This window comes from Platalea leucorodia (assembly GCF_965183815.1).
Source record: "Platalea leucorodia genome assembly, chromosome: 24".
In the NCBI taxonomy this organism is placed as follows: domain Eukaryota; kingdom Metazoa; phylum Chordata; class Aves; order Pelecaniformes; family Threskiornithidae; genus Platalea; species Platalea leucorodia.
Genome location: NC_138846.1, coordinates 114909 through 135955, shown reverse-complemented (window position 1 = coordinate 135955; position 21047 = coordinate 114909). Strand labels below are relative to the sequence as shown.

The following is a 21047-nucleotide window of genomic DNA, read 5'->3' as shown; positions in this document are numbered from 1 at the left end:
CACACAAAGGTAAAGTAATGCAATTGCAAAACGTCGAGATCATATTGAAATGATTTAGCACCAGACTCGCCTCGCAGATTAAACGTAACACACCGACTCCTCTTTTTTTTTGAGCAAGATAAGCATTTTCCAGAATAATTCACAAACACACCGTGAGCCTTCCTTCAGCACTCCCAGGCTGAATGGCCTTCTACCCATCATGCTAGACACCACAGATCAACACATTAAACACACATGCTTGTATTAAAAATTATATATTGTGTCAAATAAAACAATAATTCTGTGTACAAATTTATACATGACAAAAATAAAACTCTTTTTGAATAACACTGTGTAAAAAAAGTGCTTGCTGCTGTTCTGATGTAATAATTCTATAAGCAACAGGCTCACCAAAGGCATTAGTAAACACTTACATTGCATTGAAGGAATCACGTAAGGCACAGACATCAGTTATTTAAGGGTGAAAACAGTCCCATACAGCGTTCAGTACTGCCGACAGGTTACCTTTCCACGTTATCCGAAAACTTTGAGTGTAGAAAGCCGACTAATATTTTATGTTAACTTACTGTATCAAGGTAAAGCCCAGGGAAAACTTGTATTCGCAATCAGGCCCTGTTCAGCATTTCCAGAAGGCTGCTCTGAAATAATCTTTACAATGACACCATCAGTGGCTGCTTTTAGAGCAGCTTCTCAGCTGCTGCCCCCTCCTCCTCCTCCTCAAGTCTTCTGCTAGACGGTTTTCCTAGGATTTCTATCTGAGTTATACACAACATTTAATCCAGCAATGAATGATTAGTAGGGCCTTCAGTCCTAAACCAGGAACTACTGAAAAGATGCACACAACTGCTCCCACAGTTAATGTCAAAGAGGTCGTAAATTCTAAACAGTCTGAATTATTCTCGGCCTCTTTTTCAAACAACGTACATGTGATTATTACCAGCGCTGCAGAATACTGGAAGGAAGTGAGAAACAGAACCAATTTAAATGTTTAGCTCAGCCACCAACAAAATTTAAAAACGTACCCCCCTCCAAATTTCTCATTGTAGGTTTTTTTTTAAATCTTACACAAAGAAAATACTCTTAAAACCAACACACACAGAATTTCCAGTCGTATCTTAAGCAATAAGGAATTCAGCAAGAAAAAATGTTTATGTATTTGCTATCCCTGCTTCTTGTACTAATCCTTTTACATATGAATTTTCAGTTTTGACTGCACTTCCACATGCAGCACACTAAGGCTGATGGTACGGATCTGATTTTTGATCAGTAAGATGAACATAGTTACTGACACAGATGATCGAAGAGTAACAGAAGCTACACTACACTTAGTCTACTAAGCTCTTTCACTCTTAAACGGAAAGATTCTAGGCACTTAGTTCTCTGAGAAACTTGTTTTAACTGTGTCTGAGTTACCTAACTATGATTTGTTCTATTATTAAAAAAACAAAATCAAGGGGAACACCAGACATCTGTCTCTCTGCTGGATTTAAATTCCATAACCGATCTATATGTGAATCGGCTCGAAAGCAGAGAATCTCTCTACGTATGGAGGATCTGCCTCAGAAGCACTTTCTTAACCAAATCATTCTTTACCGAGCGTAAGAAAACCTGTACCTGCACTGCCTGGACCGCCTGCACATGTGAGGTCAGGGATGCGAACGTCTGTCAGGACCGTCGCTGTGCCCAGCTCATGGCTTCCTTCCACTGCACCGGCAATTCTGCTTTCAAGACTGCATTGGAAGAATCTTACCAGTATGAGGGATAATAATTCTGGGCCCAGATACCTCAGTATCAGTCATTTTCTCTACAAAGTAGTTATCATAGAATAATTCGAAATGACTACGTTAGAGACTTCTACTTAACAAAGATACTGGCTCCTCTAAGACAAGAACATAAAACTGAACGTAAATAAATAAGCCAGCGCACCATTACAGCTACCATTTTTAACAAGCAAGTCAGAAAATTCAAAGCTGTGGTTTCTACAGCATCATTACATTACACATGCTATGGCAACACAGTAAATGCTATACACAGTAGGAAAATGCTACATATTCATGCACTGTTGCCAAGTTATAGCTGCCATAGGAACCATCATTTGCTTCTTCTGACTTGTTTAGAATCCCACCTACAGCACTGCTGATTAACTGATAATTTAGATATACAAGTATTCCACATTACTTTTGCTGGAAAAAATCTATTCAATGCGAACACAAGAACTCTAGCACAGCTCCGTTCAATGCCATCTATACACAGCCAGGGCTGCCAGTCATGACATACACTTTGTAAACTACTTTTCAGCACGACCTCGACAAGCCGCCTCTCGTGATGTGGGTTACTGTTCCGGAGAGCAGCAACGTTTTCTTGTGCAAACAACTAGGAAAAAAAATGAATTAAGTTAGGTTGGGTAGAATGTCAGCAATATTTTACACAATTCAGCTTCCAGTACGCAGTGACCGAAGACAAACATTCGAAAGTGCAGGGACATAAACCTACCAGCATTTGTAACCAACGACATACACGCAACATTTGCTGGATCCAGTAAAAAAATGACAACAAACAAAAGTACAACTGTTACTGTGGCTTAAGTTAAATATCCAAAATTAAGGGAATATCATTCTAAACAAAAAGAACTGGTAGAAGTTATGCATTCCCTCATAAAAGTCCCGTCAGGTTTAAAACATGCTGTCAAAATGTCACTAAATTGCTTTGGTTACAAATGGCTGTTCACAGGTTTTGTTTTCTTTTGCAGAGGAATTCTCTATGTTCAAGTGACTGAATCCTTCTTCCTTCTGAACGGTGACTTCAGTCTTTTCCACATGCTGCTTTTAGGTTTTGATTTTTTTTCCATTGCCATTACTGCTTCCTTTTCTTTCCTGCGGATTTCGCGCACAAGAGCATGAAATACATCATCAATATAATAACGGTATGCGGCTGAAGTTTCAAAAAAAGGGCAGTTGAATTCTCGTGCTAAAGCAGAGCCTTCTTCTTTGGAGACCTGAAAAAAAAGGTGACACTTGTCAAGAAAGCCCAAAGCAGAAAGTTTATTGCTTTACCATTTCTTGTTCTCCTTGCTCTGTAACTATGCACGCACCCTCCCAGTGCCACAACAGCTCATTTCCACTGATCTCTAAATCTTTCTCTACAAACCTGTTTTTCTTTCTTGTTCACTCATCTCTTCTCTAGCAATGCAATCACCTGCAAGAGACTCTCTGGACGTTGATGAAACAACAAAGTCCTTCAAAAGAATATTCTTTTCTTGGTGCTTAATCTAGAAGTTGCCTAACGTGAGCAGTCCTCAGCCCTAACACAAGCATTTGTCAGTTTGGTAAGCTAAGGATATTTCCTTCTCCTGGTCAAAATCTATGATGTTTGCCAAACTACTTCCCAGAACCAAGCAAAACCTTTCAAAAAAAACCCCCAACAACCCCCAAACCAAACCAAACCCAGTCTTGCCGAGGCCACAGAAAAGCAACACCCACTCCTCATCCTATACTTTACGTCTCTCGGCACGGGTGTTCTACCACAGCTACCATAATTTCCCTGCTACAACGCACACTGAAAATTCATCTAATTCCAGGCATGCAAACAGCACCTCTGGAACTTGTTTTCCAAAGTACGTTTCCTTTCAGTGAAGCTCTGCTTCAAACTGTTTTCCCACAGACAGTAGTTACTGTTTTCTTAAGCTGAAAGTAATGTTCCTTTCTGTCCATTCTTACCCAAGTTCTCCATTCTTACACATCCACTCTTAGCACGCTGGCATCTGCAATTTGTACCAGTATCTGCAAGGGGTTTATGGAATGCTAAATCTCTATTTATCTCCTTTCAAGAATTACAAAAAAGGAGAAGCCCAAGAGCAGCTGAAACCCAAAGCATCAACTTGAAGACTTTACTCCTGTGACTGCTATACGCATTTGCTTATTCAACACATTCTGCATTAAACAAGTACTTCTCTAATGTTAAACCCACTATATAGCAAACATGCAAAACATTACGAAAGGGAGCGTAACCTCTTGTATTACTGCATTCTACCACAGAAATAGCTTGTAACTGTGGGCCTCTGGGCCATTTACCTGCCGTAGCTGTGTCAGATCAGATTTATTTCCCACCAGGACCACGGGAGTGTCATCAGTGCGTCGAACGCGATAGATTAGCTGTTTGAACTCACGCACTTCATGGAAACTGCGCCGGTCTGTGATTGAATAACAGATGATAAATCCCTCGCCAGCCCTCATGTACTGGTCTCTCATGGCCGTAAACTCTGCCTAGAAACAGACAATTACATTTCAATTGCACAAATACAATGACTTTCTAATTTGCTCAGAATGGGAAACACGATATGCATTCCAAAACCAGCTGCACAGGAACTCTGTAAACAAGCTGGCCATCTATCTTCTCGTCCCGTTACATACAGGACGAGATATTATGTATGTCTGGGATTTACACCAAGTTTCCCTCGCTATAGAAATCACAACAACGTATCATTTATCAGCCAATACGTATTGCTTGTTGATCGTGAACAGCAAAGTGCAACGGAGAAAGCAGCGCATGAAACCAGAGTACCGTCTGAGCTGCCCAAATATAGACAGTATGATACAGATGCTATAAGCAACAAGATGCTTAGAAGAAGAAAGAGAGCTCAAAAAACAATTTGGAAGAAAAGATAGGCATACTTTTACAGGATTTCTGTCTCTACACCTGACAATTATAGACCTCTTAACATCCTCCCAATTCACTTATTATTACTCACATACCTGTCCTGCCGTGTCCAAGATATCCAGATTAGCAGGCTCGTCATCAATGCGTATTCGTATTTTATAAGCATCCTCTGTGAATTCACAGCACATCAGAAAGAACAAGATTGGAATACAACTGCAATACTCATTAGTCATCAATTCACAAGGAGAATGTTACACTAGAAGAACCTAATCTGATAATACTACTACGCTAAATCAGCCTGATCTTTGTTTAACACCAAATTAAATTTTTAATTGTTCTGGTGAGATTTAGTTTGCTAAAATCATGCTATTGTACATGCTATTTCTGACAGACATGTGCCCACATCCCATAAATTCAATTTTGGACACCTTGGTGGGAAGCACAGAGTAAGAGCATTACATTTTTCTCAAAGCCAGAAAACACCCATGATTCAAGAGAAGAACTGGCCACCACCAACTGCCATTTTCTTAAAAGTAAGGCAATAAATATTCTGTCCCTCTAAGTCACCACTCCCACACTGCAACAGTCCATTTTCAACAAGAAGCTGGCTGTTTTTCCCACTTTTCCTTCAACAGCGTAACTGTTAGTTAAGGTTTCTCTTAGAGATGCTGCAAAAGTTCTGCAGCAATACCGTAAGTTGTCAAGCACTTTCATCCCTCCCGATTTCTAGAACACAGAGCACAATCTGGCCTGACAATTTAATAGCAGAGAGGTGATCTACAGCACGGAGACTAGATTTTTTAAATAGACAACTAACAAGCACTTATCCGCAGTTCTTCATCCTTGTCTGCCAACATGCAAACACACACAGGTAGCGCATGGCCTGAATACATGTGATAGGAAAACCATTAAAGATCTAAAACTCAGAATATGAATCCCAGTCCTCAAGGCAGTCTCAGAACTCTTAATACCTTTTAATGAATAATCTAAGGGACTTGAGTCCTCAATTTATAGCCAAATTTATAGCTTTCTTTAAATTGAGTACTTCAAAGCAATGGACCCCACAACAGCTTAACTTGCTAAGAGATGGAGCAAACGGCAAAGAGAAATGAAAGATTTTTCTTACCAATGGTGGGATCGTGATCCTCTGGAAACCGGTGACTGATGAACTGCATGGTCATGGCTGGAAACAAAAATCAGAGGCACAATTGCACAAGTGTCGGTAAACATCTGCCGCTTCAGCATTCGGCTCACAACACGCCCGAGCACATTATTTCACTAACAGCTAAAACACAAAACCACGCTCGGTGCCCGCCTCGGAAGAACGACGGTCAATGCAAGGGGTTCGGTAACCCAGGCGCACGGAGGACGGCGCCCGGGCCCTCAGCGCTCCTACGAGCCTCGGAACAAAGCTGGAGGCGGGCGGAAGGCGATGACACCCGCGCTCCGAGACCCCTCGGAGCCTCCGCCGCAGAGCGCCCAAACCCGGGCTGTTTTGCTCCAGAAACGGGTCCCCTCGCAGCCGCCGAGCAGGGCGCTGCCGCCGCCAGCGCTGCCCGCGGAGACCCGCGGGCCGCTCCGCGCCGCTGAGGGGAAAGCGGCGGCCCCGCCCGCGGCGGGAGAGCGGCGCTCCAGGGCCGCCCCGCCCCGGCCGCCCCGCGCCGTTCCCCCCCCGCCGGCGGATCGGCCCCGCCGTCCCGGCCGGAGGAGCCGCACGCACCGCTCTTCCCGACGCCACCGGCGCCCAGCATCACTAGCTTGTACTCGCGGGACTGCCCCGGAGCGCCGCCGCCGCCGCCCGGGCGGGCTCCAGCATCCATCTCCTCAGCGCCGAAGAAGCCGCCGCCGCCGCTGAAGAGGAGAGAAGAGCGTCAGCAGCGGCAGCCCCGCGCCCGGCGCGGCCCCGCCGCCGCCCCCTTCCCCCTCACCCTCAGGCTCCACCGCGCCGCATCCGAGCGGGCCGAGGCGGCGACACCAAAATGGCGGCGGCTCCTCCGGCGCCAGCGGCCGCCCCGCCCGGCGCAGGCGCGGTCCCAGCGCCGCCCGCCGCCGGCTCCGGGGCCGGGGGCCGCGGCCTCGCCCGGGCCCACTCAAAAAAGCAGCCACAAGGGGAATATTTATACATTTATTTATAATGAAAGTACAGTTCTAATTATTTACAACACATAGCAAAGACGACGTTTGTACAAGTGAGCCAGCAAGGTCTTCCAGTGTGCAGCAGCGACACACGTCCCCATTTTTAAAACTATTTCTCCCCTTCGGAAAGCTGGCCGGCACCTCGCTGCAGTCCCAGGCGCCGCTGCTCTCCGTACAAAAGAGTTCTTTCTGCAACAGCCCGCCCCGCCACGAAAGCCCGTGTTGCAGTTCATGTCTGTAAAAATCCAAACCCAGTCCCAGGTTCCGCTTGCGCGCTCCAAGGCAAGAGCAAGGGTCCGGGCACTGCGCGGACCCGGCTGCTGCCCGCCTTTTCTTTGTGAAACCACCGTGAAACAGAAGGGGTAGAATCAATTTAGTGAATTAGAGAGGGGGGGACCCCAGGAGAAGGATTTCCATCCGAAGGGCTGCAGGGGAACGAAACGCACGGGTGACTGCAGGAGGTTAAGCACCCGCGCCACAGCGCCGGGTCGGCCTGGGGATCAGCGGCAAGATGAACCCATCCAAAAAACCAAGCAACCCCCCCGCCCCGACATTTGGCTAGAACGAGAAGTTGTGGGGTTAGTAAAACCACATTTTAAAGGAAAAACCAAACCAAAACAAAAAACAACAATGTTGAGTTACAGGAGATGCTTAAAGTAAAAACAAATAACGAGTTTTAGGAAATGGGATCCTCAAGTTTTTCAGAACTACTGTGCGTTCCTTTCCTTTGTTGAGAGTCCGAACATTGAAGCCGGGGTCACCATTAGCCCAACGAGACTGCAAACACAGGCTGACAGCAGGAACACTCAATACAATACAAACACCAGGTGTAGAATGAAGTCAGCATGACTGACTCTTTCCATTTTTAAGTTATCCTGGAAAAATGGGACGCGTGGACTGACAGGCTTCCCTAGTTTCTCTTTACATACCTCCCCCACTGTACAAGGGACTAGCCCTGTCAGAATACCATTTCAAATATTTTTTTTTTTTGTAATTGACAAATTCACTGCAGAAAGAAGGATTTTTAAAATAATGGAGCCCTTTCAAGGGGGAATACTGAACCTTTAGCTTCTGCAAATGTAAAAACAATGCGTATTTGCAAAGTTCATTTTGTAATATACATGCATTATTGCTAGAGGGAAAAAAAATAAAAAAAAGATGAATGAAAACTCTTCTGCAGCTTTTACGGTGCCATCCAAAATGGCATCTGTTGTTTAGCTCGCTGTTGTGAGGAAGGGTACTGGTATCCCAAACTCCATCCCTGTGAAAAAGTACTTGCGTTTTTATGGCCACCATGTTCCTCCTCTTCATCTGACGAATCTCCAGCATATGCCACTAATCCAAAGCCCTTTTCTGCAGTTTTCATCTTCTTAGCTTGATGATCTAGGAGGGGAAAACAAAACAAACCCCCCAGCCCCCAAGAAGGAAAAACAAAAATAAAAAGAGATAAAATGCCCCAAAACAAGTTAATAAAAAAAGATGTTAATTGTAAATCGTTAGTTGGACACCATTTTGAGGTCACAAGGCCAATGGTCATCCAAGGTCGGAGGCCACACCAAACAGCACCAGCAACAGCACATGTGATCCATCAGAACCATGTAAGAGAACAGAGAAAGAAGAAAGAAACACACAAAAAAGGTAAAGTTAGCAAATGGGTCTAAGCGATGGCAATTTCACCGTTAAAGAGATAAATATGTAAAGAAAAGTAGAAATTTTGTTCAAAAGAAAGCTAACAGAAGAGCAATCTCTGGGACCAATACTGCAGAAAAACTAAGGTTAAACAGACTAACATGATGTACCTGCAGACCTGAAAGGCACTAAACTACCAGGAGAGTTAAAACGATGACATGTTTTACCAAGTTGCAAATACTCCATGTATGAAAGCCCTACAAAAGGATGAAATCTGACAGCACTCCTGTTGTTTGCAGACAAGGCAGACATAACTCATGTCTGGAAATACACACCTGAACCATAACTCCCACTGATACTCCTTAGTGCCTCTAGAGATAGCTGTTCACAATGTAAAGCCACAGATCTGCATCACAAAACAATCTCGTGAGATTCTGTGCCTCAGCTGACTGATGGGTCAAAAATACCTGTCTTTGGTCCTTAGTTACGCTCCCCTCATTCATGCAGATATTTATTAAAGTTTTAAGAAAAGTGTCATGTGTCACATTGAAAATCACAGCGAGCGTAAGTGATTTCAGAGCAGTGCAATACGACCTGCTTCTCACTTAAACAATGCGGTGTAAAGAACAGCCAAAAAAATTACTGATTTAAATGAGCGTTAAGACCAGTGCAAACTCATTTGGGAAGGGAAACTTGACTTACAAGTGTATTTGAGTCATCGCACTCACCATGGTTGCCTGGTAAAGACCCCGCACCGTTTCTTTCTTCAGATTCCGATTTCATCCCAGTGACAGGAAAAGCTGGCGGAGGCATCAACTGCCTATTTAAACCAATGCAGGCCCTTATTTTTTCTTTTTTAAAACAAGCAAGGAGTCAAAGGTAATAACAAATTCATAAACTCAGTCCTCCACCTGAGGAGTTTAACTTTTAATTGCCTGACGAACCTAGCGGCCTTCTATGACAGAGTAACGGCATCGGAGGATAAGGGAAGAGCAACTGATGTCACACTTCTGTAAGGCCTTCAATACGGTCGTCCCCCCCCAACATTCTTACCTCTAAATCGGAGAGAAATAGATTTGATAGATGGACTATCAGATGGCTAAGGAACTGGCTGGATGGCCACAGCCAAAGAGCTACAGTCAATGGCTCAACGTCCAAGTGCAAACCAGTAACAAGTGGTGTCCCTCAAGGGTCTGTACTGGGACCAATACTATTTAATGTCTTCATCAATGACAGAGACAGTGGGATCGAGTGCACCCTCAGCAAGTCTGCAGATGAGGGCAAGCGGAGCGGTGCAGCCGATACACTAGAGGGAAGGGATGCCACCCGGGGGACCTTGACAGGCTTGAGCGGACCTGTGCCAACCTCATGAGGTTCAACAAGGCCAAGTGCAAGGTCCTGCACTCAGGTCAGAGCAATCCCCAGTATCAACACTGTCTGGGGGATGAATGGATTGAGAGCAGCCCTGCCAAGAAGGAACTGGGGATACTGGTGGATGAAAAATTGGACACAAGCTGGCAACATGTGCTTGCAGCCCAGAAAGCCAATTGGGTCCTGGGCTGCATAAAAAGAAGCGTGGCCAGTAGGTTGAGGGAGGGGATTCTGCCCCTCTACTCTGCTCTCGAGACCCCACCTGGAGCATTGCATCCAGCTCTGGGGTCCCCAGCAGAAGACACGGACCTGCTGGAGCGGGTCCAGAGGAGGCCACAAAAATGATCAGAGGGCTGGAACACCTCTGCTATAGAGAAAGGCTGAGAGAGCTGGGGGTGTTCAGCCTGGAGAAGAGAAGGCTGCGGGGAGACCTCATTGCAGCCTTTCAATACCTAAAGGGGGCTTGTAAGAAAGATGGGGAGAGACTTCTTACCAAGGCCTGTAGCGACAGGACAAGGGGTAATGGTTCTAAACTAAAACAGGGCAGATTTAGATTAGATATAAGGAAGACATCATTTTCTGATATGCCCCATCCCTGGAAGTGTTCAAGGTCAAGTTGGACAGGGCTCTGAGCAACCTGATCCAGTGGAAGATGTCCCTCCCCACGGCAGAGGGGGTGGACTAGATGATCTTTAAAGGTCTCTTCCAACCCAAACCATGCTATGATGCTATGGAATAAAGTGCAAGCCTGACAGTTTTGTGGCTCGATACACTGGAGTGCATAAGGAAGAGTAGTGATGCCTGATGACTTCAAATAGCTAGGCTGAATTTAGGACTACGTACAAGATGCAGAACATAGAAAACTTTACCAATACACCAGTCATTTCACAACGACTGGTAAACAAAAGGGACTATCAAGTAAATCTTTCCCTGAGATTTCAGGCTGCAAAATTTCAAGTTTACAACTTTTCCAGATTTGTTTTAAAACTGGAATCATTTAAAGTCTAAGTGCTAACCTATTTCACAAGAATACCCTGTTACTTCAAGAAGCTGGCAAAATACCAGACCCAGACAAAGTAAGAGCATACAGACTTAGGGAGGAGTGGAAATTAAGCTATTTTCATTATGCAGCATGAAAAAGAAACCCTTGCATCCCTTCTCCTTAAAAAAAAAAAACCCAAACCAAAAAACCACAAACCAAAACCAACACAAACACCCACCCACAACAAAACAAACCACCCCCCAGCCCCCAAGTCACAGAAGAGAACTTGAAACACAGATCATCTCTGAAATAAGCCTTCCATCAGAATCAGAAAAGACCTGAACATAATTCTTTCATCACTCACCTGTCCCTCTCTCTCTCCTTTCCTGAGGAACTTGCTGGCTTCGACCCGGCTCCATCGATTTCACTCTGACTGGAGAAGCCTGTACCTAAATTAGTCATATGAATGGGTCCATGCTATGAGCAGAAAAACACACGGCATTAGCAAATCTACAACTACAACATAAGCTATAGCTCCTTAATGATAATGATAGGAAACCCAACTTTTCAGAGCATATTGCCAACTAGTAGAAGAAACCACTAATCGCCACTGTCAAACAAAATGCTTTCTCCTAAAAATACTGAGGGGAATGTAGTAAGAAACATGCCTGAGCACCAACAGGGAAGACACCTCACCACCTACTCCACCTTTCCAGTAGTTCAGGACAGTACAGATAGCTGCTTAGTTCACGGATTGACTTATTACCTCCTCAGTCAGGTCATTCTGAATACTGTATAGACCTCATGCCACAGTAAACTGGGCTCAAGATACTAATATTAGGTCTAACATATAGGCAGTTCTATTTTCTCTTGGCAAAGCTTTTATTAAGGGTTTCTGCCTGTGAGCAGGGGTGTATCATCACAGAAGGATTTGCAGAAACTCCCTTTTCTCACATACAAGGCTGAAGAACTCAAAATTTTAAGAAAAATAATCAACTGTTTAACATTTGCTCTCTAAAAAAAAAAAAACCAAAATCAATCTCTTAAAACTAGGCTTCTTGAAATCCTCTCAAGTGCAACCTGCAAGAAAGGTAAACGGGAAAATCTGGAAGTTATTACCACATTTCCCTCCTACCCCTCAAACAAGCCCACTCAAAAGACCCACAAAAAAAGAAAAACCCCAAACCCCAGATAATCTCTCTTTAAACTAACCAGTAACACGCTCTTGTCATCTCTTTGACCTGAACGCACTGCTATTCTTCACGAAAGATCGAGGGTGTGGAAAGCAAGCTGCCAATGAATCAAGTCAGTCACAGTTTAAGAACAGTGCATCCACTCAAAGAAACCAAAGCGTGGTCTCGATGTTTTTTAACGATTGCTGCCATCTGTCAAAGGTCTTGCATGGCTGTTGTCAAATAAACTGTGCTAATAACAATCCCTCTCCAGCCAAGTTCCATTTTGGTGAATGAAGTAAAATTGCCGATTTTATTCCACCTGATATCCCAGCAGTCCTGACTCTCTCTCATCCGGTAGTTCCTCAGTGAAGCGTCTCTTTTGACCTTGGGGATGGGGTTGGACTTGTGGCTGCGTACCAGTCGGCACGGTTGTTTTTACTGGGGCAGCAGGAAGAAAAGGACCGCTCAGTGGACTCTGGCATGCAGAAGTTGAAAACAAAACACAAGAAAATTTGATAATATGCATATAAAGTATTAATTCAATGTACAGTTTCATACATAGGAGCAGAACACACAACTAGTTGCGCTTTGCAGAACCTAAGAGAAAATCACAACTTAAAGATAAAACACGTATTTCATTTATATATATATTTACAGAATCCTCCCACCTCAAAGTACTATCTGTAACTCAAACTCATTCTACCTACATAGCTGTATCACAGCCTCTGATAACATTTTTCATAAACAAGTGACCGCCCTCTGCAAATATCCTTTATGTTAACGGGGAAGTATGATACGAAAAATGCAGTATGAAGCAGCCACACCAACAATCTAGTTGCTTAGACAGAAGCGTCAGCAAAGCAATAACCAAAAAAATGGCCTAAGGAAGAATTATCCATCTGGAACTACTTTAAGTATTTTATTGTTAGCAAAGAAACAGCTTCATAAATTGACAACTACAGGGCAAATAATTACTCCGTGGCAGTACCTGGCCAGTGCTGGCTGGAGGCTGTACTTGGGATATTGGATACTGCGTCGGCACAGGCGGAACTCCTGTAGGTAGTGTCGTTAAGACTCCAGGTGCCAACGGCACTGCAGGGGGTACTATGCCTGGTACACCATACGGCGGCTGAACTGGTTGTTGAGGAGGGGGAACAACAGGATAACCAGACTGATACCCATTGGAAGGGTAATACGATGGCTGGGAAGGTACGCTATTTATAGCGGCAGGCTGTGTGAAGCCTGGTGAGAGAAAGGGGAAAAAAAGGGTCATCTTCCATTCAGAGTCACCAAAATAGTAAATGTAATTACCAAACATAAAAGAAGCTGGACTCCTTTTCAACTGAAGGACTTAACACAAGGACTTCCACGGGTAAATAAATTCCACAAAACTAACTAAGTACAGCTCTGCAGAATGCAACTCCAGAGACTTCATTATTGCTAACGTTTACCTGCTAAGGGTACTGCAGTGGTTATCTGATTCACAAATCGGGAGTATTCAGCATGAACCTACAAAAGATTTTAAAAGATTAATATAGTAAATAGACATTTATTGTCTAATCTTTTGCATACAAAGGCATCTTACCATGCATCCCCATAAAACCGTAAGGGGACTTTGATTACAGAACATACAACGCACAAAGACAGCAACATTCCCAACGTAAAAACCAAAAAAAAACCAAAAACCCACACACCAAAACCACCACCAAAACCCCGCTGAACATCCCACTAATCCTGCTGGTCTCTGCGACAGATTTGTGTAAAATACGGGATAATCTTTCATAGGTAATACAGACTGGCAAATTAATTACTTCAGTAGAGACAAAAATACTCGAAGAATCTAAAAGCTTCCACATATTTTTCAAAAGAAACTATGTAGTCCATACTCAATTAGCAATACTATCAGAAAGGCTGTCTCACAGGATTTTACTTTATTTGCATTCATATAAGAAAAGCTGAGAAATTAATTTTCTATGTGTACGTGTGAAAGATTTTCTAAAATTTTTTTGGTACCACAATCACTGTAGGAAAAAGTAAACCAGACAGCGTGGCTCTGGACAACTTTTAAAGCTAAAGAAAGAGAAGCTACAGCAATCAGAAAAAAGGAGGATTCCTTTATGTTTGCATACAGTCAGACAACTTCCGCCCCCCATTCTGCTCAGGAAGCACTTGCATTTTTTTTTCCCCAAAATTCCACTACTACAGCTCCATCCTGAGAAATTTTATTCACTGTACAAAAATCAGACAGCAGTACTTAGAAGGAAAAACCTATTAGCAAGTCAAAACACATGGACAGTTTTGCTGAGAGCATAAAAAAAATCATTAGCCAGGCACACGCGAAAGCTATGACAGGCTCTGAAATCTCCTATTTTAAGAGCTACTCACGGTTTGCAATAGATTCTCACACAGCTTCTTAGCAGCTGCCAAACCTTCTGGCTTTGGGTGACTGAAATCATATAGAAAAAACGCTCATAAGCACAAATGTTTCCACCAAATTTGGGAGCTACTTCTTTCATCAGCAACCTGCTGTCAGATCTTATCACTTTAATGAGCAATCAGTCACCTCTCAACAGGACTCTAGCAGCTCCGCAGCTATTCAGTACAATTGTGGACAAAAGCAATGAGTATTTATTTTCTACGTGCAAATTCAGGTTAGTCTAAATACTGCAAGAAACAAGCACAGAGCACGGACTTGATCGGTCAGTGCATTTTGTATTCTTCCCTTAAAGCTCAACATCACAACCCAAGCCCCAAAAGAACACAGCTTTACTGCGTTCCTAATAAAAGCAGTATCTTAGGGTTGACTATCACTTTATACCATATCATGATTCGGTTGATATCTGTATCACTTTAGAGAGATCTCTATTAAAATAAAAGTCAGGTTCAAAAACTATTTCATTTGCATTCAGTCAGTCAGAATTAAGAATTCCCCAAACAGATTAAACATTAACCTACATTCATGACTGGTCACTAGGATTTTTATTTTTTTAAAAACCCTTGTACCTGATGTAGATGTACATGGGTTCAAAAGCTTCTCTGCCTGATGCTGGTTCTATGCAGCCTGAGCCTTTCCCACGAAGAAAGACTTTGGCACCCGTTTCAATTTGAATGTGCTGCAAGTAGGAGCAACCAGGCCCTTCCACCTTCTCCTTCACGTTAAATGTAGGTACAGCATGTTCCAGACCAACAAATAACTTGTCCTGGACATAATGCATCTGTGAATGTAACAGTAAAAGGTTATTATTTCACTCCAAGAATTAGGATGTTCATTTTGCTGGAGGCCAGAAATCTTATTTCTGTAACAGTCAGAACAGTTGAGTGTCGGATGGCACAGTCAGCCCCTCGCTTTCCTGTAAGCAGGACTGCTCTCTCCATCCCTTTTCTTTTAGGAGGCTACTGTCATCTGAGTCTCACTCTTCAGACTCAGTCTGATTAGTCCTCCAGTCTTCACAACGCACCAGGGTTTTTTTTTTGGTTTTGGGGTGTTTGTTTTGTTGGGGGGTGTGTGGTTTTTTTTTTATTAAATAAATAGCACATTACATGTATACTTTGTAATACACAAATCTTGTAATCAATGATATTCAATGAAAGTCCCATTAATTAATTACTCACCCCTGACTGGAATGGAGGTTTTTGGCCCACTGCTGGAGACAACTGAGTAATAGGGGCTGGCTGGTGATAGACAGTAACCGTAGCTCCATTGAACGTCGGACTAGAACCCGTGGCTGCTTTCACCACTCCATTAGTTATTATCTCTTTAATTCGGTTAACAGCTCCTAGTTGACAGAATATGAAATTCGTTTCTATTTCAGCCCCTGTCAACTGCCCAGATTCACCTAGTCGTTTCACAGTTTGGTTATTTTCCCATATTCTGTGACAGCGGATCTACGGGCAAAACGATTGCATCTGACAGTGGGGCCCAATGTTAGCAGCCTGGGATTGGATCACAAAGGCTGGCAACGAGCAGCAGGATTCTTTCTCCACTCCTAGCCTGATAAAGCTTAGGTTAATATATGCAGGTGGGTAGTTTTAGCCCACACATTTTAACAAATGCTAGAAACACTTCCATTAGCCCTGCATAGAATTTACATCTGCATGAATGAGCAAACTAACACGTGAAAAATTGTTTACTGGCTATGGAAATCACGGTAGATACAAGCGGGCAGCTTCAAGTTTCAAGAGACAACTGAGGGCAAGCCCGTGAACTGATACACAGAACAAATGAGCACCTGAACAGTTCATAGTTTTCTTTTTTCCCAGCAGGCATAGGCAAGACAGGAGTTCTTTGTGCTTCTAATGGAAACGTAGCTATTTCACAAAAAATGTTCAGACTTGTCTATTAAAGGGAAGTCACACACCTGTTGTAAAGGGATCTCAGCGTGTTATCAGTGAGTAAACTTATACTTAAGAGCTGTACCTGCCTAGGAACCCTACCTTCCTTGTAGTCTATCAGAAGTTTTTGTTTCATGACTTACAGGATGCAGTACACAGCATCTTAGGTAGTTTTGAGCAGACACCTTAACATCAACGTTTAAATGGGGTCTGTTATCAGCACGGAGATATTTATAGTACAAACCCATACTGACCCTAACAAAGCCCCTAAGTAAAACCCCTTTATCAGAAAAAACGAGAGAAAAAGCAGAATGCTTTGTACACTTACTGTCAACCAATTCCCGTGTCTGACCCTGGACATGGAGATACAAAGGACGATCTCTGGAAAGGAAACGTCAAATATTCCATTAAACCCACCGAGAACATACAATAATGGATTCAATCTAATTATCTTACAGTCACCTAGACACAAAGTCTTTCATAAAGATTTGAAATACTCTTCAACTAAGGAAGTAAATACATATTCATTGAATATCACAGTGCTCAGTGAACAAAGCTTTGCACTGAAAACTAAAAAGGTTCAGAAGTTATTTACATGATGACTTATTAAAGTTATACCACTGAAAACTTCAATTTGCTTGTTCACATGAAAGGTTAACTAACTAAAAGCACCGAGTCTATGAAATATTAGCTTTCTTCGTAATTGGAAAGTTGCCCATTCTCAGCAAAACGCACAAGAGATCCAGTATAGTGTTCCATCGGAAGAAGTTCAGCACAGTCTGATCTATCACATTTGTGGTTTGTTTGTTGTTTGGTTTTTTAGTTCGCCCTGTCAATATTAAGGAGGTAGGGAAGCAGCTATGCAGTCCGTACCATCATAATGGTAAAAGCATTCGAAACACTCAGTAGTCAGTTCGCTCTGGCACCCAAATGTGACGCTGCTCATGAAAAACAAAACAAACAAAAACCCCACCACTTGGCCACCCGATGAGAAAAAAAACAGAGAAACCCCCAAAAAGAAATACAAACCCGGGTCCCACTTTTGCTTTCTCTTCTGCGGTCATGAATCTCCCTCGAGTAGAGACGGCTGCTCCGCTCAGTCGACTTATCTACAAACAATTTCAAAAACCCAGTGACAAGTTTACCAATAATAAACAAAGCACACACAAAAACCCCAAAGGGATTTAAGCCATATTGTGTATAAAGAGACCAGAAGTCTACTAATAAAGCGGTAAGAGAACGAACGGTGCCTGCTAAAGGATACCGCTATGCTACCTTACCTCATCACATGACATTTTATTGAACAAACCAAGAAACTACTAAACAAAGCGTCTTAGGAAACATGATTTTTATAAAAAGAGGAAACAACCACTGAATGCAGTTTATTGCAAGCTCTTTTAACCTTACAAACGGGTACAAACGTGCTGCCAAGCCTAACGAACCAGATGTAGATCGTGAACGGACCTCATCCTGAGTCTGTCCTCTTGTCAGCAGGTTTCTGCACGTGAGGGGGACATCATTGATTTCCACCTCTGCCACCACAAGGTCATCTTTGCTTTTACTTGTAGCCGGACCTTTTCCCAGAGCCTGCAGCTTCAAAGACAACGTTGCAAAAGATCAGGGATTGGAAGGCAGAGATAAGTGATGTAACAAACAAATTGACCCTAGCACTCTAGAGGTGAATATCCTTTTCATTCTCCCCTTTCAGCTGTCGAACGTCAAAGCTTTAGAAATATTAGCAGAAAGCACATGGTATCTACCACTTAATAATCTACCTCTTCACAACCTTGAGCCCTAATAAAAATGCAAGTTTTATTATATTAAAATGTGCTGAAGATAAGTAACTACTGTTTCTGTTCTATAAATGGAGAAACAGATACAGAACTAAGCAGGAAAGTTGCTCAAACGGAAACCAAGGCATCTTACACTTGAACTGGCAGCTCTGACAGAAATCTGTGAGGCTAATAAAACATGTAATTCATACTTCTTCCCTTACACAGACATGGAACTTAGAATTTCAGTTCAAGATCTAAACTCATCCACACTATGACTGATCTTCCCCCCGCTTCTTTTTTTAAAACAAAGGCATAATATTTCAGTGCCAGTATCTAAGCGCTAAGAAAGAAAAAGCCACAGAGCCACAAACAGATTCAGAAGATGTGGCAGAAGAGCTGGAGTTACAACAAAGACCTTATAGCTTTTTCCATGTGTAGACGGTTAGGTAGTACGTCCTTCTAAAAATTCTGAAATGCTTTTGGGGACATAAACGTAAAACAAGACTCTCTAAAAAGAGAACCTTCCAGTAACATCCAAAAGATCCCTCTCCACTCTCAGGAATATCAGATGAAGCATAGCACTTGCGTGACAGCCAGAAGGCAGCTATAGAGGGGCGTAAGTCTAATGCATTGTACGTGCATTCTATTCCTCCATTCCTTCCACGCGTTTTTAAAAAAAAAAGTACATTCATTAACACACAGGCTCCTTAGTTTCCATCCGCTCACAATCTGAAGTGCCATCAGAGTTAATCACTCTGGAAATGTAATTACTGAACATTTCCTAACAAAAGCAACATATGTAATAAAAAATAATCCCATTAGCAAATTAATTCATTGGTTAAGTGGTTCCTACAGCAATACAATGTCACAGGGGGCCAGAATGCCACCAGAGCTTACGGAAAAAACATAGATAGAAGAATGAGACATCACAGTATCTTCCAATTGTTAGGTGTCTCAAACTGCCAGTCAGCGAAGAGACTGTACTTCCATCTGGTACGATGGCAGAGGCCACCCGAAACCAAGCCACGTGTTCTTCAACACTGAAAGTTTCACATCCTCAGGTGGACGTTAAGTATTGAGAAGCAGACACCGCCGTGCAGCAAACAGCGTGTAAAACCGCCTAGGACTGCTGGTAGCAATGAGCAAAGAAACACTCCCTACTAAACCTCACGTATTAAAAAGGCTGTAACAATCATTTCGGATACAGAGCCTACAGAGAACCAACCACGGCGAATACATGGCAGGGCACATTCGCCACTCTTTCTTCTATTATCTGTGAATAAGCCCAATGACAAAATGAGTACTCATTTTGATGCTGCCTCACAAGACAAACCCTTAAAAAACATCTGGCAGTCCCACCAATGCTATGCATGTGAAAACGAAGATAAAATACACCGTGAAAACATGCTCATCTTGTTAACTTCATATTTGAACAAGTTTGGAAGGAAACTTGAAACAGCTGTCTAAACTCAGCTCTAGCATAGGCTAATAACATGCAGAAAAGCAAGACTGCTACTGAAATTGGAAAACAGGCTTAAAGTTACCCTTGCTTTAGAATAGAAAAGTTCAGTTGGAAGGGACCTCCAAGGATCATCTAGTCCAACTGCCTGACCACTTCAGGGCTGACCAAGGCCCAGCTCAGGGCTGACCAGAAGCTGACCAGGTGGTTTAGAACTTGGACATACAGCTCCTACTGAACTTGTCGAAGCATGAAAATAACTTGGTGTCATATTTTACACTGGCTGTCTTATACAGCCGTTTTGACATCACCTGTCCTACTTGGAAAACACTTCAGAAAGAAGTTTATCACCTTCCTACAGATCGCTTCGGTTAAGCCTTACAGAAGAGCAGCAGGACTGACCTTACAGCTATGCCACTGTTATTCTGAAAAAAAAAAAAAAAATTTAAAAGGTTTTCTGATTGTTTTTTGTTATATCCTACTTTGCGGAGCAATCCTCCATCACCTCCCGTCTCCCTGAGGGCTATCCCGAACAACAACGGCCGCAGGTCTCCAAAAAACAGGCGTGACACCCACCGCGCCCCGCACCCCCGGCCGGGCGGCCCCGCCGGCTCCCGCCGCCCCTCCGGGCACCCACCTTGTCCGCCGTGCTGGCCGCCGGCTTCAGCTTCCCTTTGGCCATTAACATCGCGTTGATTTTCGCCGCCACGGCCGCGGCCGCATCCAGCGCTCCCGAGGGGGCTGCGGAGCTCTCGGAGCCCGCCACAGCGGAGCCGCCATCTCCGCCGCCGGGAAAGGGGCGCCCGGGCAGCGGCGCCGTGCCGGGGAGAAGGAAGGCGGGGGCCGGGCCGGGCTGGTCCCACTTACTGCGGCGCCTGGAGAGGAGAGAGGCCTCAGCCCCGGGCCCCGGCCGCCTCCCGCCCCGCGGGAGCTCCAGCGCCTGCCGCGCCTCGGAACCGCCGCCCCGCGGCCCTTCCCCAGCGGCGCCCGAGGACCCGCCGCGCCCGCGGCCCTGCCTCACCCGCCCGCGGCCCCGGCGTCGCGCTGCCCTCCGCCACCCGCTGACATGGCTCCGGCCCGACTCCGCCGCCTCCGCGCCAGCCGCAGCGTCATTTCCGCCCTCCAGGCCGCCTCGAAACGCCCCTTCCGGGCGTTGCCACAGCGACGGCGCGGCCGCGGGCGGCGGCCCCGGGGGCGGGGGGGAACCGGCACCGGTCAGGCGAGGAGGGGCGAGGCGCGGCGCGGTGCCCGCGCCCGCTCTCCTAGCGCACGGCCCGCGGCTGCCGCCGGGAAACGGCCCCCCGACCGCGCGGCACGGCGGCAAGGGCGGGGCGGGGCGCGCCCGCACCGCGGGGCTGCCGGCGGTGACGTCAGGGAAGGCGGTGGCGGCCGCCGAGCACGCGCGCTCCGGGCGCCGCAGGCGGGGAGCTCGCGCATGCGCGCTGCCACGCAGGGGGGCGGGGGGAGGCGCATGCGCACTGCGCCCGCCGCCTTGGCGCCAGTCGCGCCGCGCGCTGCCCCCTGCGCTGCCC

The 21047-nt window shown here is 44.7% G+C and overlaps 2 protein-coding genes across 5 annotated transcripts; both read right to left on the bottom strand.

The window, feature by feature from the left end:
- Positions 1–244: 244 nt before the first annotated feature.
- RIT1 (Ras like without CAAX 1) lies at positions 245–6666 on the bottom strand. Its single transcript, XM_082333090.1, has 6 exons — positions 6585–6666; positions 6377–6507; positions 5783–5839; positions 4752–4825; positions 4071–4262; positions 245–2995 (listed from the first exon to the last, which is right to left on the bottom strand). Exons 2-6 carry the CDS (start codon positions 6474–6476, stop codon positions 2765–2767), a joined length of 654 nt encoding a protein of 217 aa, XP_082189216.1. The 5' UTR covers positions 6477–6507; positions 6585–6666; the 3' UTR covers positions 245–2764.
- Positions 6667–6788: 122 nt separating this feature from the next.
- KHDC4 (KH domain containing 4, pre-mRNA splicing factor) lies at positions 6789–20646 on the bottom strand. Of its 4 annotated transcripts, none has more exons than XM_082333193.1 (14): positions 20537–20646; positions 20153–20390; positions 17746–17868; positions 17311–17390; positions 16610–16662; positions 15562–15725; positions 14953–15164; positions 14335–14395; positions 13401–13458; positions 12938–13191; positions 12269–12424; positions 11139–11251; positions 9150–9241; positions 6789–8175 (listed from the first exon to the last, which is right to left on the bottom strand). In XM_082333193.1, the coding sequence occupies exons 1-14, from the start codon at positions 20626–20628 to the stop codon at positions 7976–7978; spliced, it is 1896 nt and encodes a 631-aa protein (XP_082189319.1). In that variant the 5' UTR covers positions 20629–20646; the 3' UTR covers positions 6789–7975. The 4 variants fall into 4 exon arrangements, 3 of the variants coding, with proteins under 3 accessions (XP_082189319.1, XP_082189318.1, XP_082189320.1); XM_082333192.1 differs by having other exon boundaries at positions 6790–8175; positions 17746–17874; XR_014230450.1 differs by having other exon boundaries at positions 8149–8175; positions 11139–11223; positions 17746–17874.
- Positions 20647–21047: the final 401 nt, after the last annotated feature.

What these genes read in the sequence shown, in the direction of transcription:
- RIT1 (XM_082333090.1), bottom strand. Translation starts at nt 6,476, where the DNA reads ATGGATGCTGGAGCCCGCCCGGGCGGCGGCGGCGGCGCTCCGGGGCAG. An exon ending in GGATCACGATCCCACCATTG is followed by an intron (nt 4,826 to 5,782) that starts GTAAGAAAAATC and finishes GTGAATTCACAG; the next exon opens with AGGATGCTTATAAAATACGA. An exon ending in ATCTGACACAGCTACGGCAG is followed by an intron (nt 2,996 to 4,070) that starts GTAAATGGCCCA and finishes CTTTTTTTTCAG; the next exon opens with GTCTCCAAAGAAGAAGGCTC.
- KHDC4 (XM_082333192.1), bottom strand. Translation starts at nt 20,628, where the DNA reads ATGACGCTGCGGCTGGCGCGGAGGCGGCGGAGTCGGGCCGGAGCCATG. An exon ending in GAGGACAGACTCAGGATGAG is followed by an intron (nt 17,391 to 17,745) that starts GTCCGTTCACGA and finishes AATTGTTTGTAG; the next exon opens with ATAAGTCGACTGAGCGGAGC. An exon ending in CACTGCAGTACCCTTAGCAG is followed by an intron (nt 13,192 to 13,400) that starts GTAAACGTTAGC and finishes TTCTCTCACCAG; the next exon opens with GCTTCACACAGCCTGCCGCT.